Source organism: Lepus europaeus, chromosome 22, assembly GCF_033115175.1.
Source record: "Lepus europaeus isolate LE1 chromosome 22, mLepTim1.pri, whole genome shotgun sequence".
Lineage (NCBI taxonomy): Eukaryota > Metazoa > Chordata > Mammalia > Lagomorpha > Leporidae > Lepus > Lepus europaeus.
Window position 1 is genome coordinate 31,457,065 of NC_084848.1, and position 25,503 is coordinate 31,482,567.

Consider the following 25,503-nt stretch of genomic DNA (forward strand, 5'->3'; position numbering starts at 1 on the left):
CGGCGGGGGACTCCATGGGGCAGCTGCAGGGCGGAGATAAGAGGAAGAAGAATGACGGAGAATGCACACATAGTGGAGGTAAAGCCCAAAGGGGTGGGCCCGGCTCCTCCCACAAAGTGTGGGCCACCTGGTGGCCACCTGCAGGGATGGTCCTTGACAGCCAGGAGGAGAGGATCGAGCAACCCCGGCCAGGGACGAAGACTGCGCTAGGAGAAACCAGAGCCTCACCCCCCCAGAGACCACCCAAAGAACGCGGCAACCACTGCGAGGTGCATCCATTTTTATTTTATATAAAACAAGCTACAAATGGATTCCCTCCCTCCCTCCCCACCCTGCCCCTCCCTCACAAAGGAAAACCACAGCGCAGCCTACACGCACAAGCGAAGAAGACGCCTGGGGAAGATTTCAGCCTCCCCAAGTGAGCCCCTCTCCATGTGGACACGCTTCCTCCAAGCCGGGAATGGGGCTGGGGTCTCCTCCATCCAGCTCCAGCGCGCCGAGTTTTCTGGTTGAGGCCCAAAGCGAGGGCTTGCTCTCCACCCTGCCACATGTCACCCTGAGACACCCTCGAGGACTTTCTGCAGGACAGCTGGAACCTCCTCTGGCCTGAGACCCCATCAGATCCTATTCCCAGAAGGCCGTGGGCCCCGGGGAGGGCAGTGCTCACAGGCCACTGCCTTGCAAGCCTGTCTGTGTGGCAGACACACCGGCTGCCGAGGTGGGTGCCCTTCCAGGGACACTGGGCGGGAAACGAAGATGAGCCAGGTGTCGCGTGGGATGAGGGCAGCAGTCCTGGGCTCCCCACGCTCCCTCCGCGCCGCAGGGGCTGCCCACGGGAATAGGCGCTGCACTGTCACCTGGCGCTGTGTCTGAAGGTCATCTGAATGTGGAGAGGTCGCAGCGCATCTCCCCGACGGCAGGGCAGCACGCTCGGGAGCCCTGCCGGGACAGAGCCTTGCCAAGCCAGGCCTGGGTCTCCCCAGAGCCTGCTTATTGTCCCTGTCCTTTTAGGGGAGGCAGAAGCAGAAGGTCCGAGAGTTTTCCTTCTAGAATTGGCCCGAAGCCTGGGAGCTCAGAGGAAAATTTAAGGGAACAAGAGGAACCTCAGTTTGGGTTACACACACACACACACACAACTGCTGGGTACGGAGCTCCCTCGGGCTGTGGCCAGCGCTGAGGACAACGCGGGAGATGGGCGAGCGGAGGCAGCGGCCCCATCTGAAGCCTTGGAGCCTCGTGCAGAGGTTTGCGGGGACTCAGATGTCTTCCCGCGGGTTCCGCTCCCCAGAACGGGCCTTCTGTCCCCCTCCCCGCGCTGCGGGCGTGGGGGGGGGGCCCTTTTCTGCCAAGGGCCGTCTGGACATTTATAGCATCGTTCGTGGGCCGTACAAGATCAGCAACTTAAAAATTAGCCTGCTAGGGATTTATTGCATCGCGAGTCCCGCCTGCGGTTGCCTTGGCAGGGCCAGACCCAATGATTTCACGGGCCCTCGACAGCTCGCGGCCGGACCGTCCCCACCCCTGCTAAATGTACTAAATCAAGGCCCGGCTGCGTGTGCTTTTCTTTGGCTCCCTTCCCATGCCTGACACGTGGAAGATGCTTAAACTCTCCTAATGCAAATTCTTGGAGGGTCATTTGCTTGGTGGGTAGCAAACCAGGCCCCAGGAGGTCTGTAGCGCAGAAGCAAATGGATCAGGCGAGAGTTGGGGCCTGCGCTGGCTGCTCCGCTGGCCTGGCCTCTCCTCCTCCCGCGGAGCAATGCCCATCTACCCCCAACCCAGCAGCCCTGGAGAAGGCCAAGGGCCAAGCGGCCTGACAACTTCACCAACTGATGGCCCGGAGCAGTGCACTCCTCCCACCAGAAGCGAACAGCTGGAGTCTGCAACAGCATCGCAGGCTCCCATCTGTATGTGCACCAGGGCGAGTCTCCAAGCGGAGTCCAGGCCAGCTGAAGACACAGTTCTGGGTTCTAGAAAGCGTCCACAATCGGCAGCAGGGAGAGGGAGGGGGGTAACGAAGAGCAATGCCAACGCCTGTACAACAGGACTATACAATTTACATATATATTTATGTACAGTATATAAATCTCTTTCTTCTCAGTTCCAGCGACACCCTTCCCCGCCTCCCCCCTAAAAAAAATCCCCTAAAAGTTGTCAGTAGCAGATCCAAAAACTTACAATGAGAGAGAGAAGAAGCAGTCTTTCTTCCCCTTCCTGTTCCCACTGTGGTGTTAGATACTGGTGTTTAAAAATGAAACCGAACACAAGACACGCAAATAAGAGTTATTAAAAGTGCAAACATGGTGGGCGTCACTTATGTTACAGGGGATGTGGCGGGGCCGTGGGCAGCGCTGAGGTTAGGGTCAGATGGCGCATCTTGTTCCCCTGGGCTCTGCACCTGCCCTCTGGTTTCTGCTCCTTAGACGAGGCGTCCTGTGGGAGGAGGAGGAGAGTACAGAAAGGGGGGGGGGGATACAAGCAAAAAGCAGTTAGCGTTGGGGGTGTGAGAAATGCAGCTGTGTGTCAACTCCCCACAGGAGCAGCCTTGTCCCCTGCTGTCAGACACAGCACCTGGGGCACAGGTGGCCTAACTGTGCACATTAGCACATCCGCCCAGCGTATCCATCAACTCTGAGCCACACGATGGCTGTCGGAGGTTCCAGAGAACAGGGCTTTCCTGGTACGCACAGGTCAGGCTGTGCACTCTGTACAAATCACACTACCCCGGGCTGCGCTGCAATGACAAGTATGGGAGTGACCGGTGGGGCGGCAGCGTCCTCTTAGCGCTACTTCAGCCTTTCTTGTCCTCAGCGAACAAAAATGGAAAATGACTGTCGAGGGGGGAATCTAGTAAGGGCGGATCCCTTCACCAAGCTTCCTGGCGGGGGCTGTGGAGTGAAGAGGGAGCCCAGGCGGGGGCCACTTACTGAGAGGGTTTGTGCCTGCTCATTTTCCCTGGGGAAGGCGGCCAAGGCTACCACCTGCAACGAATAGGAACACATGACACTGCAGGGGCCTTGACCCAGGGAGCTGGCAGGGCTTCGCTGGCTCTCTCTATCCCGAGAATGAAGAATGAGGTGGGGAAACAGCTGTGCTTCTGTCCTGTCTGCGTGGGTGGGCCCGTGGCTGACCAACACCTCCAAGCAAAGCCCCCTTCCAAAGCCTCTTTGGGAGCCCCTCAGTGAGCAGCTCCTGGACATCTACAAGACCTTCAAGTCCCAGAACGCCGGAGGTGGAGTCTTCAAACCAGTCTGGTGCCTCCACTTGACAGATCGTAGAAGCAGAGGCACAGGCAGCTGAGTGACTTACAGAAAGTCCAAACCCACTTCCGCTAACACCCACTGCTCCCCCAGAGGGTGCTGAGAGGTCCCGGACGCTATTGAGCCTGCTTCTGCAGGGCTCAGGCCTCCTGACGGAGGGGCAGGGAGTGCAGAGGCCTGCACACCAAAAGCCGGGCCAGCCGTGGGTTGTTCTGTGCAATGGGAATTAGGACCTCGGCTGTGCTGTTTCAGCTCCGCCTCCTGCCCAGGCCTGCCTGGGGAGCAGCCTGAACTCTTGCGGGAGGAGAAAGACGTGGGGAGCGTTCAGTGCTGTGCATGCATTGTCTGTGTGACGCCATGGCTCCGTGTCCCTCTAGCTATGCCAACATGGCTTATGCCCCGAGACAGAGGCGCAGACCGTGGGGTGGAGTGGACGCAGGCGCGTTGGTGCGTCCAACCTTGCAGACGAGAACACAAACTCAGAACGCTCCAGAGACATGCCCGGGGGCAGGGGGCAGCGGCAGAGCCAGGTTGGCTGCCTGCCCCTCCCCGCTGAGCTGCACCCACAGCTGCTCCTCCCAGTGGTGGGCAGAGAGGTGAGCGCATATGAGGGGCCTTCAAGGAGTCCGTGGAGAACGGAACTAAGAAAGTTTATTTTGGGGCAAACAAGTTTTAAACCCAGGTTTTTTTTTTCTTTAATTTTTGACAGGCAGAGTGGACGGTGAGAGAGAGAGAGAGAGAGAGAGAGAGAGAAAGAGAGAGAGAAAATGGATTCTATTCTCCATGATATCTTAAATCTGCTCTTTTCATTTTGCACTGTATTACTAATTGTTTTTTTTTTTTTAATTTTTGACAGGCAGAGTGGACAGTGAGAGAGAGAAACAGAGAGAAAGGTCTTCCTTTGCTGTTGGTTCACCCTCCAATGGCCGCCGCGGCTGGCGCACTGCGGCCGGCGCACCGCGCTGATCCGAAGCCAGGAGCCAGGTGCTTCTCCTGGTCTCCCATGGGGTGCAGGGCCCAAGCACTTGGGCCATCCTCCACTGCACTCCCAGGCCACAGCAGAGAGCTGGCCTGGAAGAGGAGCAACCGGGACAGAATCCGGCGCCCCGACCGGGACTACACACTCTGTCATGTGCTTTTGGAAGGCCCTCCTACACTTAGCTTTCTGAATTTTTTGCATCAGTATAAACTTATCCTATAATTCCATTTTCCACAAACTTTTCAAAGTCCCCCACAGCAATGAGGCTCAGGAAACCAAATGGATCACCAGGCATAAAACCAGTTCCCTTTCGTAGAGGCGCGCACTGCTGGTCCCCGTACCTGGGTCCCATCACGGAATCCTCAGTGCCTTTATACGACAGTGGCACAACTGTCCCCACGTTGTGAGGACGGCACTGAGGCTCGCGGACGCCGAGGAGCCTCTCCCGGATGGCACAGGTTGCTTGTGGAGAACTACACTCTGACCACCAGGGAGGGCAGGCGAGAGGACGAGCCTGAGCCCGGGGCAGCCGGCACCCTCGGGCAGGTCAGAGGGAGGGTTAGCATTCCTGAAATACGGGAGCACTGGGCCAGGTGCTGACAACCTCCCTGACGCAGGTGCTTATAAATAGGGAAGGGCCCGTTCAGACACAGGCCTGGGCCTCAGAATGGCCTCTTCCGGTGCTGCCCAGACTTCTCCAGCAAGGGTTCTTGATGGTAAAAGAAGCTGAGATCCCAAGGCGTTTCCAAAAATTCAGTCTCACACGCCGTAAACTCTACTCATTCCCATACTCTACAGCCGGCCCCTATCTAGCTTTTGCCCCGCCCCCCTGCATGCAAGCCCCTGTCAGCCCACCAGAGGGCGCCCCACGACACCAGATGACCAGTGTGTAGGCTTCCTGGCGTGGAGCAGCCGCACAGGTGGCATCTACCCAAGCCGCTTTTCTGCCCACCTCCTGAGCAGGCGGACACAGGGAAGCCACCAGGCCTGTGCCCAGCGCAGGCTGAAGGGATCCTCCGGTGCCCATCCCTTCTGTGCGTTGTCTGTGTGCCAGGCACTGTGCTATGTCCTCGACATGCCACAGCTCAGTAAAGCCTCACTCCAAATCTAGGTGTTGATGCTTTCCTTCCCATTCTACAGATAGGAACACTGAGACTCGGGGAGTTCAGATCACTTGCACCTCTCCGCCTGTTCACACCATCCCAAGGCTGGGTCTGCTCCCTGCTTCCCCAGGCGCACTGATAGCCAGCCACCCCCTTGGCTTCTTCAGGCCTCCTCAAGCCTGACCTGGACACACGAGGCACTGTCTTCAACATTCTGGGCTGCTCCTCGTGGAGGGACAGCGGTCTGGCCCAGGATGCCTGAGGCTGGGCCAAGTGCCAGCAAGGACGCTGCGTCACGAGCAGCCTGGAGGAAACAGCGGGCCCTCTGCAGGCTCTTCTAGGTCCTCACCTGCAGAACACACTAGAGGACCTAGAGGGGCTTCTCGCTCTTGGCAGGCGTGCACCTAGAGCGGCGCACCCTGTGGCGTGCGCAGAATTGCAGCATGAAGGAGAGGAATCCTACTGCACTTCCCCGTGGGCTTTGCATCCACACAGCCTCCTGCCCAACCCATTCGACAAACTAACCCTCCATCCCCTGCTGCCGCACTCTGTCCCACCCCATCACACACACGCGCAGACAGGCAGACATATTAAAGACAGTGCATATACAGACATGCACACGTGCACCCACAGACAATGCCTAAAGACGTGTGCACAGACACTACGCAGACCTTGCACACACAGACACAGCCACGCACACACTCAGCCATGCCCACAGAGACACGCACATACGTGTGCACATACAGATGCACTTTTAACCACGCAGTACGTTCAGGGTTCAAACAACCGTCCAAAGCTTCTGGTCTCCCCAGTCTCGCCTTGCGGCGGGAGTCAGGAGAGAGGTTGGGCCAAGAAGGATGACAGCTGCATTGCAACGCACCCTAGAGGCCTCCGTGGGCAAAGCTGTGAAGGTAACCTGAACCTCCGTCCTGTCCCCAGCTGAGTGTGGGGTGAGGAGGGACTTCGAGATGGCCGGTGTGCCCTAAACACCACGTCTGACCCGCACTTTTCCCTGGCTGCTTCATTCCGTGCTGGACTGGCAGACACCTGGTGCCTGCAAAGGCTTCAAGAAACGGTGGGGAAGCTCCTAGGCTTTGGGGACCCGAGGTCACCACACTCAGCCTTCCTTTGGCTTCTGTGTGCTGTGACAACCAGAACTACCAGCAGGGGAAGGGGACCAGAGACAGGGTTGGAACGGATCTGAGATCTCTTTCCTGCTCAGCCCAGAAATGCTCCTGGCTGGGTGTGGGGCCTACACAGACACTGGGGTAGCCCTCTGTCTGCACCCTGTGAAATGGGCACACACTTCAAGTGTGAAGTCACACTAGAGGCAAATCCCCCATCCACTCATTCACTCATTCAGTCATTTGACGAGGGCTCAGTGAACTGCTCAGTGCCCTGAAGTGTGCAGGAGATGGGGAATTGAGAAGACAGAGTCCTCGGCTTCACGGGGAGCTGAGAAAGGAAGTGCAATGCTGTGGTCGGTGCTGCTGAGACAGGCAATGACCTCATGAAGCAGAGGGGTAGCGCTGCACTTCTGCTGTTTCACACGCTCAATATCCCCACTGCACAGGTGAAGAAACTGAAATACAGAATGGCGGAGTCTGCCACAGTGAGAGCCCTGCGGCTGAGGCAGACCCACGCCCCGGCGTCCCAGGGAGCACAGAGAAGCATCCTCATCAGACAGCCGTGCCTAGAGTGAGGAGGTCATTCACCTGGGGTCACACACTGGTTAACCTCAGAACCCACACAGGTTCTCAGATGGTTCCTGGGGTAGCCCATCCATTCCCATGCTACCCTTTGAGTCGACACAGTCTGCCATGAAATAAGAAAAAGCCCTTTTGTGTTCTAGACCACCCTAGACCACCTTGGCTTTCCCAAAGCCTCTGTTAGGAATAAGTCAGCATCACCCAAGTCTGCTTCTGCAGCCCAGAGCCTCCACCTGTACCACAGGGCCATGCAGCCTGCAGGTGCATCCAACTCGACACGTCTAAGCCGTCCTGTGTCTTCCCCGCCCGCTTCACCTGCTCTGCTCCCTGTCCACACTGCGCATGTCGGTGAAAAGCCCTGCCCTGCAGTACATCCCCAGAGTCCACTCAGTCGCCAACCCACCCTCTTCTTCAAACCCCCCGGGTTTCATTAACTTGGCCCCTTACCGCCTCTCGTCTGGACTCCACCTTGCTCATCGCCAGTCCGTTCCACAGTGCAGTGGGAACCACACTCGTAGGCATTGACGGAGCCCCTCCCAAACCTCTCTTCCGTCCTCATGAAGTCAAAGCTCTTACCTGGATTAAAAGGTTCTCTGGTCTCACCTGGCCTCTTGTCACTGCCCCCCTCCCAATTCCTGCCACCTGAAACTCACGGCTTTCAGTTCCTCTAAACCTGTTTCCCAGTCTTCTCTCCCCATCGTCTGCGGCTTAGAACGCTTTTCTCTCCCTTGATGTCTCTCCTTGGCCAACTTCTACTGACGCCTCGGCTGTTCGTTTAGACCAGAGGTAGCAAAATTTATCTGTAGAAGACTGGATAGTAAATATTTTAGATATTTTGTGGCCCATGGATAGTCTCTGTCTTATATTCATCTTCTTTTAAAAAAATGACAACCTTGGAACCAGCATTGTGGCACAAGGCGTTAAGCCGCCACCTGTAATGCCAGTATCTTAAATGGGGCTGTTTGAGTTCTGGCTGCTCCACTTCCAATACAGCTCCTTGCTAATGTGTCTGGCAAAGCAGCAGAAAATGGCCCAAGTCCTCAGGCCCCTACACCCACAAGACCTGGAAGGAGCTCCTGGCTCCTGGCTTCAGCCTGGCACAACCCTGGCCATTGTGGCCATTTGGGGAGTGAACAGTGGATGGAAGACCTCCTTCTCTCTCTCTCTCTCTCTCTCTCTCTCTCTCTCTCTCTCCTCTCTCTGTAATTCTACCTTTAAAATTAGTAAAATTAACATAAAAATAGGACAGTGATTTTTTTAAAAAAGATATCATTATTTTTTAAATATTTACTTATTTGAAAGGCAGAGTTACAAAGAGACAGGGAGAAACAGAGAGAGAGCTTCCATCCACTGGTTCACTCCCCAAATGGCCACAATGGCTGGGGTTGGGCCAGGCCAAAGCCAGCAACTGGAGTTCCATCTGAGGTTACCATGTGTTGGCAGAGGCCGGAGCACCTGGGCCATCTTCCACTACTTCCCCAGACACATTAGCAGGGATCTGGCTAGGAAGCAGATAGCTGGGACACACACCAGCTCTCACACGGGATGCCGGCTTCACAGGCAGTGGCTTAACCCTCTGTACTGCAATGCTGGCCTCAAAGGATAACCTTTTAAAAGAGCAGAAACTGGGGTGGGCATTTGGCCTAGCAATTATGCAGGTTAGGAATCCACACTCTGTATCGGATGGAACACCTGTGCTCCAGTCCCAGCTCAGCTCCTCATCCCAGCTTCCTGCTAATGTGCACCCTGGGAGGCAGCAGGAGGGGATTCAAGCATTTGGGTCCCTGACACCCACACAGGAGACATGAACTGAGTTCTGGGCTCCTGGCTTCAGCCTGGTCCAGCCTAGGCTGTTGTGGGCACTGGAGAGTGAAACAGTGGACACTAGAGCGCTCGCTCTCTCTCTCTCTCACCCCACCCCAGGTGTCTCTGAAATAAACAAAATAGTACCTAAACATTGAAAATGCAAGATCACACAAAAACAGGTCACGGACTAGGTTAGGCACGTGAGCCGTGGTTTGCTGAGCCCTGGTTTAGACATTTCCATTCACAAAGTGTCCTGAGGCTGCCTACCCACCTCTGTATGTTCCCACAATCCTCTCCACCTGTTCTACTGTGACGGAGGTTTCTAGGTAGGTGTTCGCCACAATCCATGCTTGCTGCCTCCTCCTGGCTTCCCAGTCTCCTCACAGTTGGCTGTGGTCTTGTGACTGAGTTCGAGCCAGCGAAATAGGAGAACTAATGCATGTCCTTCCCAAGACCGGCCATGGAACTCCCTCCCTCCACTGCTCCACGCTGACTCCATCTGGTTGACGGGGAACGCAGATGACTCCAAGGGTGACCTTTGGAGCCACAGGGTGGAGATGCAGAGTCACTCTCAGCCTGGATCTCGGGGTGGCTACAGGAGATCACCCCACTCCGAGGGCTTTCTCTACACACACACACACACACACACAACCACCACTACTGAACCACTCCATGGGCAAGACAAAACATCTCCACTCTGCTGAGCCAGGATACACGTGGGTCTACTTGTTACTGCAGCCTGCCGTAACTAATACACCCTCACGGCCCTTATCACAATGCGTGGGAACGCTTACTAAAAACCTGTCTCCTCAGTAGACTGTGAGAACACAGGGCCTTACCTGTCTGCTCTGCCACAGTAACAGGCATCTAGCACGAAACATAGCAGAATCCCAGGAAATAGTTGTGGAACACATAAGACTCCAGCGCTCACTGAGTAGATGACATTTCAGAGCCCTGGGTCCCTGTACAGAAAGGCCAGGGGCCCACTCACCTTCTTTGCTAACACCCAGGCAGCCCTTTAGCTCAGGCAGCGAGATGACCTTGTCCTTGTTCAGGTCACAGTAGTCGGTGAAGCGCCGGGCACATTTCTTGGGCTTGGCTTTCTTCTTCACGTAGCGCTTGAAGGGCTTCATCTCGCGCTTGTTGATGTCACTGCTGCTGTTGCTGTCCAGCTGGCTGAAGTACCAGTGCACCACTCGCTCCTCCAGGGTGTGGCTGGGATCTGGCTCTGAGAATCTGGGCCCAGAGAACAAAGTTTAGCATCTGGCAGGGACCGTCGGCCACTCCACCCACCCATCCCGCCACGATTCTCTCCCAGGTGGTCAGTCGCCAGGGCGCTTGCTGTAGTTTGAATGTGATTTGTCTCCACCAAAACTCATGCTGGAATTTGGTTGCCAATGAAATGGTGTTGGGAGGTGGAGCCTTTAAGAGAGTTTATTGTCTTTGTTGCAGTACAAGGTTAGTTCTCACGGGAATGAATTTGTTCTCCCAGGAGCAGACTGTTATAAAGCATCTGGCTTCCTTTGTGCCCCCTTCTCTTTGGGTGCACCTGTTGCCCTCCTACTCTCTGCCATGAGTTTAAGCTGTACAAGGCCCTCCTCTGCTACTCTGGCTGCTCTTCAGACCATATAAATCTTTTGCCTTTCACTAAAGGCCCTCCTCTTGCCAGATGCCAAGAGGTTGCCAGCTCCACGCCCTTGGACTTCCAGAACCAGAAGCCAAAATAAACCTCTTTCCTTTATAAATTACTCAGTACCTGGTATTCTGTTACAGTAACAGAAAATGGACTAAGATAGCACTCATGCTGGGCCGCCAGGCGTCAGGAAGAAATGACTTCTGCAAGCCACAGACCCCCAGATGCACTCAGCTCAGGGCAGCATCGAGACAGCCTCTCCCACTTGTCTCAGAACTGGACCATTTTTTTCCCAGGGACCCCACAGATGTGCACCTTATGAACCTGCCACAGCCAAGAAAGTTCTTGCACCTGATGAGTACTTAGAATAACTTGGCTGGATTTAATTCACCTGAGTAGGCCACAGCTGGATTCCGAGCTGCCCTTCTCTTGGCCTTGTGCTCACTGAAGACAAATGTGTGGGCCTCGTTGGATGCAACCATGGAAAAGGGTGCTCTATGGCCACCGCACACTCAGTGCCGGGCCTGGTCCTGGGAGGGCACCCATGTCCTCCAGCTGCCCACAGTCTCTCTGAGGTAGAGCCAGTGGTGTGACAATAGCCAGTGACAAGTACAAGCAAAGGATGAAATGTTCATGGCCCTTCACTGCCAGGCACCAAGAGGGCAGGAATTGAGAGAAGAAGGCAACTGAGATGCACAAAAGCAGAGCTTCTAAAACCAGCCAATCCCAGGCCCTCTTAGAGGGAGTCTCTCTAGCCCATAGTTATCCGACAGGAGGTCAGGGGTGGACCCAGGGGAACCACAGGTTAACCAGCACCCCCTGGGGATTCCGCCGGAACTAGAGTTACCAAGAACACCTCCTGCTGTCCAGATGCACAGTAAAGGTCACATCCAGCAAGGCCATGCACCTGACTGACTGTGAGGCTACGAGTCCAGTGCCCACTCGTATAACTCCATGCAACGACCCATCCATCTGTCTTATCTATTTATGTCTGCCCCTTCTTTTCCCCAAAAGGATTAGGGTGCTAGCTAATATTTATAAGCTTTAGAGGATGTGTCCATTCCAGAAGGGGGGACTGGATGGAGCCGCACAACTCTCGTGGCTCCAGGTCCCACGGCTGGGCCCTGAGCGAATATCATCTAGGCCCTAGCGTTCAAATTCCTGAGCAGCTTCCCTTTGGGAAGGGGACCACGGTTGAGCCTGGGAGCCCCATGCTTCCAGATACTTCACGTGCAGGACACTGGGATACAGCACATGTGTGCCAGGGCTCAGAAGAGGGCACAGAGGGGCTGCTGTTATACAGGGACCTGAAGCAGGGGTCAGGGCCTGCCTGCACATTCGGAAGCTGCTCATCAAAGAAACTATTCAAGGTGCTTGCCAAAGTCACCCTCTTTTCTCTGGAGTTTGCAGATTTTTCCAGAAGGGAGGGGCCCATCTGCGACCTATCCCCTGTGAAAGATCCAGCAAACTCCCTGCCCACCTCACCCTTTAAGTGACCTCAGAGTTCAAGGAAAAAGAAATTTTATTACAAAAAAAGTAGAGAGGGAGTGCTTTGTGGCCCAGCAGGTTAAGCCACCACTTAGGATGCCCACATCCTATATCAGAATGCCTGGTTTGAGTCTGGGCTACTCCACGCTTCTGATCCAGCTTCCTGCTAATGAGCCTGGGAGGCAGCAGATGATGGCCCAAGGACTTGGGTATCTGTCTCGCATGTAGAAGACATAGATGGAGTTCAGGGCTCCTGACTTCAGCCTGGCCTAGTCTGGGATGTTGCAGGCATTTGGGGGAACGAACCAGTGGATAGAAGCTCTCTCTCTCTCTCTCTCCACCCCCCCTCCTTCTCTGGCTCTCCCTCTCTTCCTGCCACTCTGTTTTTCAAATAAACAAATAAATCTTTCTAAAAAATAAAGAAAAACAAAAAGTCAGTCATCCTGCTGTACGCCCACCTCTAATTAAGTGCGTTTCCATCTTGGACAGGTTCCCCTGGGCATCCTGGACTGATTCCAAGAGGGCACAATGAGCAGCTCTGCCAGGCGGCCCTCACCCTAGCAGGGCTGACCCAGGGAGAGCCTGGGGACAGTGTGAGGGAGCCATACAGAGCCGCCAGCTGCCTGCAGTTCTTCACGAATCTGCTTCATCCGTCACGGAAACCAGGCTCGGGAGGTCTTTGAAGCAGGCATGAAGTTGCTGGCTGCACAGCTTGGATTTTGTCACGTGCAGCGCACACAGCTTGTGAGTGCTTGGACTCCACCCCTGTGCACCTGCAACACCGCCTCTGGGGGGGGGGGGCGCCCCCCCCCCCCCGCGGTGCACAGCAGGTGGGCAGCGGGAGGCCCTCTTCGGGATGCAGGAGATGCAGGATGGACGTGGAGCACCCCACGGCCTCTGCCTTCCTCTAGATGTCAGGAAGGACACAGGTGGTGGAGGAGGGGGTGGTCCCCCGCCGCCCTGGGCAGCTGGGTACCTCCCCTCCCGGCCCCTCCTGCCAGGGGACCACGCTTGCTCCAGGCGAAGGCGGCTCTTCCTTTAACCTTTAGGCACGGCATGGCGTCATGTCTGCCCAGGTGCTGGAATAATAAGGCTCCAGCTGCTGAGACGGGAAGGGATGAAGTCATCCCTCAGGAGGCCCTGCCAGGGAAGGCTCGCGGCCTCCAACGTGCGCTCCCGGGGCTCCTGTCTGTCCAGTTCTCAAGCATGCCATTGAGAGAGTTTCCCCTCCCCGCCCCCACCGAGGGCAAGAAGCAGTGCCTCCCCACACGGCAGCCTTTGAGAGCTTCTTCCCATGCCAGAGAGCCATCATCACCATCCTCGTTCAGCTCCAGCCGTCCCTTCCTGCCCCGTCCCCCTCATCAGGAGACGGGTTCCGGCTCTCCCCACTCCCACCAGGGCTCACAGCACAGAGCAGCTGCAGCTCCAACTGTGGCCTCCTGGTCCCAGCCCTGGCCTGGGCGCCTCGGGGGCTGCAGAGTGCACTTGCACTTCCTCAGAACGGCCCCTCCCAGCACTTCCCAGGGCTCCTTGCAGCACCGCCACCCCTACCCCCCCCCCCCAGCCTGCCCTGGGGCCTGAACATCCTGCCTCTGTTGCCTCCTTGCCTGCTGGCGTGGGGGCTCTCTGGAGACCCTTGACAATTAGAACCACTCTCCCAGCCCCTGTGTAACTCAGCCCGGCTCTACCTGTAAGTCAGTGAGCACTGGGGCTGTCCTTTGGAACTATACACCTTGGCCAGACCAAACCCCAAATGCATTTGGAGTAAAAGCTTCTTAGCTTTGGGTCCGTGGAGGTCCATGGAGGACCATGGGTCCACCTGAGAATCTAAGCAAAGCTATAGGCTCCTTCTCTAGAAAAATGTCCGTGCACACGCAGTGCAGATCTTAGGGGATGATTGGGTTTCCTAAAGCCCATCCAAAATCCACGGCCTCAAGTCAAGAACCCTGATCTAAGAGCAGCTCTTTGGCCTGGAGGTTAAGATGCTGGTTAAGGGGCCAGCATTGTAGCACAGCGGGTTAAGCCACTGCTGGTGAGCCAGCATGTGATATCAGTGTCGTTTTGAGTCCCTGCTGCTACTTCCTGATAACGCAGCTGGGTAGGCAGAGGGTGATGGCGCCAGTACTGGGTCCCTTCCACCTTTACAGGAGATCCAGATGGAGTTCCTGGCTCCTGGCTCTGGCCTGGCCCAGACCTGGCTGTTGTGGCCAGTTAGGCAGTGAATCAGCAGATGGAAGACCCTCTGTCTCTCCTTCTCTCTCCCTCTCCCCTGTCTCTCACACACTCTCTCCCTTCCCCCCTCTGTGTATGTGTGTATATGTGTGTGTTTCTCCCCGTCTCTCTCTGCGTCTCCCTCTCTGTCTCTACTCTCTTTCTCTGTTGCTCTGCCTTTTAAATAAATAAATAAATAAGTGTTAATACTGGGGGCAAAGACGCTGGTTAAAAAGCCTACATCCCACTGGAGTGTCTGGGTTCAATCACTGCCTCTTTCTCTTGACTCCAGTTTCCTCATACTGCAGACACTGGGAGACAACAACGATAGCTCAAGTAATTGGGGTCCTGCCACCCACGTGGGAGACCTGGATTGGATTCTTAGATCCCAGCTTTGGCTTTGATCCAGCCCCAGGCATTGCAGGCATTTAGGGAATAACCAGCAGATGGGAACTCACTCTCTCTCTCTCTCTCTCTCTCTCTCTGACTCTCATATAAATACAAAATAAAAAGGACCCTGATCTAGAGAAACAGACGCTCTAGCCATGGTCCAGGAGAATACTGAAGCATGACGCTTCTAGAAGATGAAAGGAGACAAAAGGCAGCAGCTAGGAGAGAAATAAGAAAACTGCTGAAGGCATCTGACTTAAAATCCTGTACATTTCTGGGGCCGGCTCTGTGGCGAAATGGGTAAAGTCACCGCCTGCAGTGCTGGCATCCCATATGGGTCCCGGTTCTAGTCCCGGCTGATCCACTTATGATCTAGCTCCCTGCTATGGCCTGGGAAAGCAGTAGAAGATGGCCCAAGTTCTTGGGTCCCTGCACCCTCATGGGAGGACCCAGAGGAAGCTCCTGGCTTTGGATCAGCACAGCTCCGTCCATTGCAGCCAATTGGGGAGTGAACCAGAAGATGGAAGACCTCTCTCTCTCTCTCTCTCTGCCTCTTCTCTTTCTGTGTAACTCTGACTTTCAAATAAATAAAATAAATCTTTAAAAAAAAATAAAACCCTATACGTTTCTGATTTGGCAATAGCCTTAATTCACAGACAAGGCAGACAGCGGGGAGCTTATGTTTTATGCAAGCTTTGGTTAAGACTGGGCCCTATCGGGTTCCTGGTGGAGACAAGCAAGCAGTGTGCATGTCCGAGAGAGGGCTCAAAAAGTCTTTGTCAGCTGCACAGAATCTGTGATTTATCCAGAGAGGAGTGTTGGACTGGAGTGGGGCAAGGTGGCCTCCCCCACTGTCCCCAGGAATGTCTTAAGTCATCTTTTCTGGGGTCCTTTCTACTCCAGGCTGCCACTTACACCCTGACCTGGAAGCCATGCCCCTCTGCCCGCTCTAGCTCTCACAATTTTTCTGTCCTATCCTTTTACATAAACCTCAGTAACTCAACTTCCAGCTCTAGGCTGCCGCTAGCCTCAGACCCGGGACCCTGTCTCACACATTCTCACACAGCTACCCACTGCACACCAAGCTTGCTGTATTCACTCAGGCCAGGGCTGGGGTCCTAAACTGAGCACACCGCGCCCCTTACGATCACTGTCACTACACTCCCTGAGCTACACTGTGGGTCTCTCCATAGGTGGGGTGCTACTAAAAGCGTTCTCTGGGAAGGTAGAATAACCAAGTTCCCTTGGGTGTGGCGTAGAAACACCCAAAAGGTACCAAATTCTAGAGTTTGGAAGGCAAAGGTGCAGTTCCACACCAGTATGTGCCGTGTCCCTGGGCTCTCAGTGGCTGCCCTGTTGCCTCGCACCTGCAGGGACAGCGAAACCTACAGGATCCAGGGTCCTCCCTAGACTGGCCCCACGGAGCCTTCTCCCCACCTCAAGAGAGAGGCACAGGCCGCCTTCTGCAGCACTTTCGGTTTTGTTTCTGCAGCCTCAGCCCTGCCAGCCTTGGCTGCAATGCACCGCTGGCGAGCCAGCCCCGTCCACCACGAGGAAACCTCTCTCGGCCAAGATCTCGGGCCCAGGACTGCTGTGCTCAGCAGCTCCAGAGAAGGTAAGGTGGGATGGGCTACAGGCAGCAGCCAAGCCACGCACACCCACAGAGCCCCACCTGGAGTCGGGTCTGGGCTCTGCCAGCTGCGCAGGTGGGGCTGGGAAATGCCAAGTCAGCGCCGTGCCAGCCTCTTGCTAGCACAGCCATCGGTGGGCAGCAACACCGGGCAGGGAGGATGAAGCCCCAGGGGAGTACGGGAAGGGCCAGGAGGTGCATCCCCTCCCCTCCCAGCTGACTTCCCCTGGGCTACCTGGAGCAGGGAGAGCTCTCCCGGGCTCCAGAAGGCTCGGCCAACTGCGATCACAGAACTCTTCCTTGACACTGATAAACGGGAGGGCCGGTCTAAGGGACATGCTGCCTCCTGCTGGAGGGGCCCGGGATAACTCAACAGGCTATCTGCAGGGTGTTCCTTGCCATGCACCAGCCCCAGAGGTTTCCGCCAACGCCCCCATTCCACTTTGCCTATTTTTAGACTTGGGCTTCACCACTAACTCAGGCTAGAGGGCCAGAAAAGGGAGCAGACGCCTCCTCCTCTTGCACTGCCTACATCTAACACATCTGGAAATGCTATTGATTGCACCGCAGCTCAGCACCCTGCCCCCCGCCCCTCACAATCCAGGCTCTCATCCCCCTCCACACCGACGAGTGCTGTTCCCTGCATGCCCCGGCCTCGCGCCCCTCCAGTCCCGCTCGCATAGCCCATCTCGTCCGGTGGCCCCCTGCTGCCCTTTGGCATGACTCAGGGGACTGGTGAGCCCTGGGCTCCGCCCGGCTCTGCAGCCTCATCTCCCGCTTGTCCACAGCCTGCCCTCAAACCTACGCTTCTTGCAATGCCTCCCATATGCCCTGGCTCCTTCATCCTCAAGACAGTGTTCCCCTCTGCTGAGATGAGTGTGCCCCTGGCCATCTAAGGGAGGGTGCTGTCACATTTGTGAGTGACAAGGCGGCTCAGATGTCACCTCCTATGTCAAACAGACCCTCAACGCCCTTGCTGCCCTTCCTCCCCAGAGCGCTCTCGCAGGGTCAGTGGCCACGCCGACTTCGCAGTGTGGTCCTGTGGTTCCATGTGTCTCCTCCAGACTGGGGACTGTGCCCTCTCCCTCAGATGTCCCCAGAACCCAGCATGGAGCTCATCCCCGGGAGGGGCTGCCAAAATATCTGTGTCTTAGAGGTCGGGGAGTGAGGAGGTAGGAGGGAGACACCTGCCCCACGTTGTTCAAACGCCCTCCCTGTCCCTTCTCACTGTCTCCCGTCGGCCTCGGCTCAGGGACAGCTCCATCTGCCAGACCTCAGAAAGATGCAGGCGAGATCAGGTGTGGTGTCCTTGCCCCGTGTCTGCAACCCCCAGCATCCCCCCATCGCGCATGAATTCCAAAGTGAAGGCCAAAACCCAGGAGGCCTGGACTTCCTAATTTGCTTCCTCAGCCCTGTCCCAGATCGCCACCAGATCTCCAGCTGCTCCTACATCGTGGAAGGGGAGCAACTGGCCGGGTTCTGTCCACACAGTGCCCCCAAGCCCCTCAGGCCCAGCCAGGGCATTGCAGAGCTCTGGTTACAAAGACGTGCCACCATGAACTTGACTGCTGCATCTGGCCCCTACACTGAGTCGTGCAGTAGTCGGTGGGCCCTCTGATGTGTGCCTGATACAGAGGCCTCATCAGGAAATACCACACGGGGCACCCAGCCACCCCCCACCAGTATTTCTAGCTCTTCATTCACTTAGCACATACTGTTGAGTGCCTGCTGTGTGCCGGGTACTAAGTCCGGGGAACACAGCAGAGAATAAGGCAGTGAGTGCTCCCTCTCTCATAGAACTTAGATTCTTGTGTGTGAGGGGTGGGGAGGGTGCAGCAGACAACACATAAAGCAGCAGGAAAAGATCACAGCGTGACAGGCGCTAGCTAGGCCATGCACCACACAGGGCTGCTGGGAAGAGCACTTGGCCTGGAGGGTAAGGCACACTCCCTACATTTCATTTCAGAGTGCTGGATTTGAGTCTGGGCTCTGGATCTCAATTCCAGCTTCTGTGAAGGAAGACTCCGGGAGGCAGCAGGTAATAGCTCAAGTGGTTGGATTCTTTCCACCCATATGAAGGAGCTGGTCTGGGTTCCTGGCTGCTGGCTTTGGCCTGGCCCAGTCCCAGCCATTGTGGGCATCTGCTGAGTGAATCGGCAGATGGGAGCTCTCTCTCTCCTTCTCTCCTCCCCTCCTCCTTCTCCAATAATAAAAAATGGAGGGAGGAGGTGCCATGGCAGAGGATGACGGGACAGCTCCTTCAGGGCAGGTGGTCTCCAAGAAGGCAACATTTAAATGGACAAGCAGGGGCTGAGGCATTGTATTCTAGGCTAAAGGAGCAGCAGGGATGGAAAGCCTAAGGCAGACAAGAGCTTGACCTGTCGGAGGAACCCAGGGGATCAGCACCCGGCACATGAGCTTGGGAGGGAAGGGAACATGAGAGGAGGGCCAGGGGCCAGCAAGGCCAGCCTGCAGGAGGGCTTATGCCAAACATGAGGGGAGGGTCCTGGAGGACTTTAGCCCCAGTAAAACCAGCAGCCCCAGCCAGCTACCTTCCCCTACCCCGCCCCCGTATCACTGCTTCTCTCTCTCTCCTTCTTTCCCCTTCCTCTCACACCCTTCCTTGATTTCTAAATCATCGCTCGGGCCCTCTCGTCCAAGCCTCTAGGTAACACAACTACCCAAGCAGTTGCAACCTCTCATTCCAAGCATAGTCAGGCTAAGATGAGCCCAAAATCAAACACACACACACACATACACACACACACACACATATATATATATTTTTTTTGATAGGCAGAGTGGATAGTGAGAGAGAGAGAGACAGAGAGAAAGGTCTTCCTTTTTGCCGTTGGTTCACCCTCCAATGGCCGCTGCGGCCAGTGCATCTTGCTGATCCGAAGCCAGGAGCCAGGTGCTTCTCCTGGTCTCCCATAGGGTGCAGGGCCCAAGGACTTGGGCCATCCTCCACTGCCTTCCCGGGCCACAGCAGAGAGCTGGCCTGGAAGAGGGGCAACCGGGATAGAATCCGGCGCCCCAACCGGGACTAGAACCCAGTGTGCCGGCGCCGCAAGGCGGAGGATTAGCCTGTTAAGCCACGGCGCTGGCCCAAAAACACATTTTTGAAAAGAATAGTTTTTAAAAATTTCTCTCAACTCTAAATTACACCTGGAAGAGAAGGGAGTCCTCTCCCTAGGACACACGGGTATTAAAAACATTATAAATGTCCTAGTTTTGGGGTCAGTGCTGTGGCGCAGAGGGTTAAAGCCCCAGCCTACAGCGCAGGCGTCCCATATGGGTGCTGGTTCAAGTCCTGGCTGCTCCACTTCTGATCCAGCTCCCTGCTAATGCTCCTGGGACAGCTTCAGAGAATGGCCCAAGTCCTTGGGCCCCTGCACCCACATGGGAGACCCAGAAGAAGCTCCTGGCTCCTGGCTTCGGATCAGCTCAGCTCAGCTCCAGCCATTGCGGCCATCTGGGGAGTGAACCAGTGCATGGAAGACCTCTCTCTCTCTCTCTCTCTCTCTCTCTCTCTCAATCTCTCTCTGTAACTCTGTCAAATAAATAAAATAAATCTTTAAAAAAAATTACGCTATGAGAGAGAAAAGACCCCATGTTATAAAAATATATAAATAAATATCCTAGTTTCCGTTTTCTGTAAAAGCCCCTTCAGCCCATGGTTGGAGGGTAGGACCCCATTCTGACTTCCCCAGTATCAAGACTTGGCCACGTTCCCCTACCTGTAGCCCAGGGCTCCCCTAGAAGAACGCGGGCTGCGGCTGGACAGCTGGCTCCAGCTCCGGCGGGCCGGCAGCCCCCAGACCTGGCCTTTTCAAGCCCAGACAACAGCAGATATGGCCCAAGACCCCCAGGGATGCCTGAAACCCCAGATAGCATCCATCTCAGTACAGACTATGTTTCGCCCATGCTACATCCAGGGACTTCCAAAACTCATGGAAAAATGAAACTAAAAGATAAGCTTAGTTTGGTGCAAAACAAAAAACAAAAACAAAAACAATCCAGTGACCTCCATGTGGGCCCAAGTGGGCTTGACGGTTTCAGGGCCCCAGGGAAGCAGCACCACGCGGTGTCGCTCAGCCCCGTGTCTCCATAGGGCAGGACTTCCTTCCTGGGTTAGGACTGACGACCACTCCGCCACCCTTGCATCTTGGCTGTTTCCACAAGGCGGCTCTGTGGGCACTCACGTTGCCAGGACACGCGCTGGGTTTCCAAGATGGCTGCCTTCTTCTGCCCCAAATGCAGGGGGCTTGACAGCTGCGCTCAGAGCCTAGCGCCCCGCCCTACACCCACACCCAGCGGTGCTGGCGATGGCGGCTGAGGGGGCCTGGGGGCCTGGGCCTGTCCTCCTGGTGGCAGCCCTGCTGAGGCCGATGCTGGGGGACCAGCTGCCCGTCCCTGCCCCGTCCCGGCCCCGCCCCAGCCACACCGAGCTGAGAGGTGCTCTTTCTTAGAGCCACATGTTCCTTCCTCCTTCCTGAAATGGCCTTCTTCCTTCTCCTGACTGGTTGAGACCCCCTGTCCTTCAAAACTCAGCTCGGCTGGCACCTCCTCCAGGAAGACTTCTCTGATTCCTCCAGACTGTTAGACAGCCGCTCTCCAGTCTTCCACCTCCGTCCTAGCACTCTCCACCAGGTTTGGAGGTGTAGAGCACGGTCTAGCGTCTCTACTAGGATGCTTTCCTTGAAGTCAGGGACGTGTATATCCCTGGGTACTGAGTCCGGATCCCAGTACTTGGAACATCGCACATCCCCATGAGGTGCCAAGTGGACGCAGGCACGCAGGCAGCTGACCTGATGGCCCAACCTGCGACCCCAGCGATGCTGGTTCCGAGGAAGCATGTGCGTGGCGGCTGCACGTCAGGACGGCCTCACTCCTCAACTAAGCTTGATTTGGCTCTGGGAGAGACCAGAGCCCTCGGGACTGCCAGGAGCTCAGAGAGGCAGCTAGCCCCTGGCTTCTCAGAGGAGAAGAAAGTCACTAAGGGCTTTGAACCCTCCCCCAACCCCATCCGCCCTGCCCCCATCAGGTGCCCGGCACCCTTCCTCCTATGCAGGGCTCGCACTCCAACACATCCCCCTTCTGAGACCAGACAGCTGGAACTTTCCAGACAACTCTGCTAGGCAGGTCACTGCAAGCTGGAGTCACAAAGCTCCCAAAGGCTCGGGGAAAGGGGAGGAGCTAGAAGATTAGGCAGAAGGTGAGACAAAGCCATGGGGACACAGTTCCAGGAAAACGCCAGACTTCCGGCTCTTCCCTCCGCAGTCCTCCCTGCTCTCCCATCAGCAAAGTCAAGGCCCACCCCCCACTCCCTGCTAGGCCCAGTCCTGCTCACATTCTCACCTCCCACCTCCAGTGGGCGCTGCTGAGTTAATGGCCTGAACCATGTCGGTGGTGAGTGCGTCCAGAAGGCTGGTGATAAACTCCAGTTTCTTCTCTTCTGGACAGCCTAAAAGATAAAATGAGTTTGAAGACAGACGCCAGGCAAATAATCAAAGAAAACAGCTTTCTCAACTACCATCCGTTCCCAGACCTCTGGAAGTCCTTCTTGTCCAGCCAAATCCACTTTTAGGATTTGTTTACTGCTCAGATGATTCTTATAAACCTCCCTAATTCCTCCACCCCCATGGGACCAAATGGATAATAATGCTTTAAATTTTCTGCCATTCCACACATTTTGGCTGAGAACCAACTCAGACGCTACGTTCAAAACTGCAGATATAACAGTGAACAATACACAGGGTCCTTATGAAGTTCACAAGATTTTGGGGGCTCACGCAGAAGGGCAGGCAGTCCCCCTAGAGTATTAAAAATGCCACTCGAGAAGTAAGAACTAAGTGCTATGGATGCACAACTAGGGGCAGAACTCCCAGTGGTTGGAGCGGGCACTGTGGCCCAGAAGGTTAAGCCGTTGCTTTCGATGCCAGCATCCCATATCAGAGTGCCAGTTTGAGTCCTGGCTACTCCACTTCTGATCCAGCTGCCTGCCAGTGCACCTGAGAAGGCTGTGGAAGATGCCCAAGCACTTGGGCCCCTGCCATTCATGTGGCAGACCTGGATGGAGTTCCAGGCTCCTGGCTTCAACCTGGTCCAGACCTGGCTGTTGCAGCCATCTGGGTAGTGAACCAGCAGGTAGAAGGTATCTGTGTCTTTATCTATTTCTCTATCTATCTTATTTACCCTATCATCTAACTCTATTTATTGATCTCTCTCTTTTGTGCCATTTTCCAATGAATAAAGAAATCTTAAAAAAGAACTCCCAAGGGTAGATGACTTACAGAGACCTTCACTTTGTCCAAGAACCTCCTCCTTTTGTTGCTACCCTCCCCACCCAGCATGGACTACAATTATAGAAGCTCCCTTGTAAATACTCCAAATCCTTTGTTCTCCTTGTCCTCACTGCACTATTCCAGCAAGCACAGATGGACCTCCTGGTGCACAGGCCTTTTCCATGTCCACCCCCACACAGCTGAGCATTGCCAGGGAAAACACTACGGCACAGCTGGGTAGATGGGTGTCCCCAGAAATTCACGCTCACTGGTACAAGTGTATCCTCAACACGGCCCACAGTCCTCTCTGCACCAGTAGTTTGTTCTCGTCTCTTTCCAAACACTCCAGGTGTTGGGTTAAACACACTTGTCAGAGAAGCCATGAAATACAAGGTGGCCTCTCGCTCACGTCCTCACAGTCCCTGCTGTCCTCCATCAGAGGCTCATCAGAGCTATCTACACCAGGGCACTTCAAAAAATTTTGTGGGAAAATGGAAATAAAATATATGTGTATTTTGGTGCAAAAAAAAATTGAAATCCATGCAAAGAGTGTTCTTCAAAGAGTTCATGGGAAGTATGTATGATGGGAAACTGTTCATGAACTTCAAATCTTCAGGGACTGGCACTGTGGCACAGCAGGTTAAGCCTTTGCCTGTGATGCCGGCATCTTATATGAGCACCCGTTCAAGTCCTGGCTACTCTGCTTTAGATCCAGCTCCCTGCTAATGCGTCAGCGACAGCAGCAGAAAATGGTCCAGGTGCTTGGGTCTCTGCCACCCAAGTGGGAGACCTGGATTGAATTCCTGGCTCCTGGCATCAGCCTCACCCAGTCGCTGCCATTGTGACCATTTGGGGAGTGAATCACCATATAGAGGATCTCTTTCTCTCTCTATCTCTCCTTTTCTCTCTATAACTCTGCCTTTCAAATAAATCAAATAAGTCTTTTTTTTTTTTTAAGATTGATTGATTGATTTGAAAGGCAGAGTCACGGAGAGAAAGAGAGAGAGGGAGGTCTTCCATCCGTTGGTTCACTCCCCAAATGGCCATAGCAGCTGGAGTTGAGCCAATATGAAGCCAGGAGCCAGGAGCTTCTTCTGGGTCTCCCATCGGGTGCAGGGTCCCAAGGACTTGGGTCATCCTCCACTGTTTTCCCAGGCCATAGCAGAGGGCTGGATTGGAAGTGGAACAGTCGAGACTCGAACCGGCACCCAAATGGGATGCTGACACTACAGACGGCAGCTTTACCTGCTACGCCATAGTACCAGCCCCTCAAATAAAAGTCTTTTAAAAAAATAAAAAAGTCTTTAAAAAAATAAATTTCAAAGCTTCTTTTGCACCAAAATAAACCTCTCTTTTAATGTAACAACAAACACTTTCATGTGTCCTAGTGTATGGATGGATTCCTTTATTTGTATGTAATCCGTCTCCCTCACTCTGTAAGCCTCACGCCGATACCGATCAGTAGATTAAACCCAGTGCCAGGCACAAAGCCGAGTCTCACTCACACCGGTATGGGGGTGACTAGAGGGAGGTGCCCTGGCCTCCGCGACTGTGCTCCTGTGACAGGGAGGTTCCTACCACGCCGTGAGGAAACCCTCTGACTCCAGGACTCGCCACTCTCAGTTCCTCCTCCGGAGCCCTGATGTGTACGGAAGGGGCTCTAGTTCCCACCAGCACTGCTGCAAGTCTGTGTGCAGTAAAACTCGGAGAGTCCAAGCCCTCATCTCTAGTAATCTTACTGTCACCGGCAGGCAGAGGTCGCCACAAAGAAGGAAAAGCCCAGCACCCGGTCGTTAGGAGGTTCTGAGTCTCTTCCTGTGTGTCTTAGGTCCCCGGTCACCCCCTGTGGCCGTCCTGTGTCACCAGGGACCATCGTGAAAGTACTCTACAGGGCAAGTGACAGACACTGCCCCACCCACCAGGACAGCCCCTGCCTGTAGGCTATACTCTCTTCACAGTCCTGGAAAAAAGCGATTCCCAGACTCCAGGACATTATCCCACAGGTGGAAAATGACTTAGAATTGCAGAGTCAGCATTTTAACCCAATAACTGTGGCTTTTTTTTTTTTTTTTAGAAAAATATATTTATTTAAAAGTCAGAGGGAGGGAAGAGAGAGAGAGAGAGAGAGAGAGAGACTCTTCCATCCACTGGTTCACTCCCCAGTGCCCGCAATGATTGGGGCTGGGCCAGACTGAAGCCAGAAGCCATGAACTCCATAAGGGTCTCTCACATGGGTGCAGGGGCCCAAGCACTTGGGCCATTTTCTCCTGCTTTCCTAGGCTCATTAGCAGGGGGCTGGGTTGGAAGTGGAGCAGCTGGAACTCAAACCTGTGCTCCGATAGTGGGTGTGGGTGTTGCAAGCAGCAGTGTAACCCAGCAGTGCCACAACACTGGCCCCAGTGACTACATTTTAAAGATAAAGAGGCCACAGCAAGGAAGGGAAGCAACGCACTCAAGAGCCCGGGAGGAGCTAGGGACAAATCCCAGAGGACCCGGGATGCAAAGCTCCAGTTCGCTGGCCCGCTCAGCAGTCCCGGCTCCATCTCATAGCCCAGGAAGACGGGCAGAGAGCTGCTTCTGCAGGAGGAGTGGCTGCAGGGACAAGCGGAGGTGAGAGCCAAGCAGAAGTCGTGCAACTCCCACCTGGTAGCTCCCTGTCCTTGAAGGGGTCATCCACCTCGGCGCTCTTGGCTCTGGCGTCGCTCTCACAACTGGGCATCACGTAGCTGGGAGGAGAGAGGGAAAACGAGTTGGGAGGGGCTGGCAACTGAGCCCCGCTCACCCATGGCTGCCCAGTGTTGTCACCAAGCCTGCAGTACCCAGGGCAGCCAGCAAAACCTCCCCTTGCTGCCCAGCAGCCACAGACAGCCCCAGCAGAAAGGTTCCCGTTGAGACATGTCACTTTTACCACTCGAGCACAACCATCGTGTCACCTTAGGTCTGCACACAGGATCTTTTTTGAAACAGAACCCAGCGGGCAGGGCAGGAAACTGACATTCAGAGGCCA

The 25,503-nt window shown here is 55.0% G+C and overlaps 1 protein-coding gene across 3 annotated transcripts in view; it reads right to left on the reverse strand.

Moving 5' to 3' along the window:
• Nucleotides 1-343: 343 nt before the first annotated feature.
• The window catches only part of SMOC1 (SPARC related modular calcium binding 1), a 173,018-nt gene continuing 147,858 nt past the window's right edge, over nucleotides 344-25,503 (reverse strand). The window contains exons 9-12 of one of the 3 annotated variants that reach the window (XM_062181328.1): nucleotides 25,140-25,222; nucleotides 21,571-21,676; nucleotides 9,849-10,093; nucleotides 344-2,433 (exon numbers count right to left, since the gene is read on the reverse strand). In XM_062181328.1, the coding sequence (XP_062037312.1) occupies nucleotides 2,420-2,433; nucleotides 9,849-10,093; nucleotides 21,571-21,676; nucleotides 25,140-25,222 (448 nt within the window). In that variant the 3' untranslated portion in view covers nucleotides 344-2,419. Of the gene's footprint in view, nucleotides 2,434-2,721; nucleotides 2,982-9,848; nucleotides 10,094-21,570; nucleotides 21,677-25,139; nucleotides 25,223-25,503 lie in introns of those variants that run through there. The other 2 variants (XM_062181327.1, XM_062181329.1) reach the window with 2 other exon arrangements.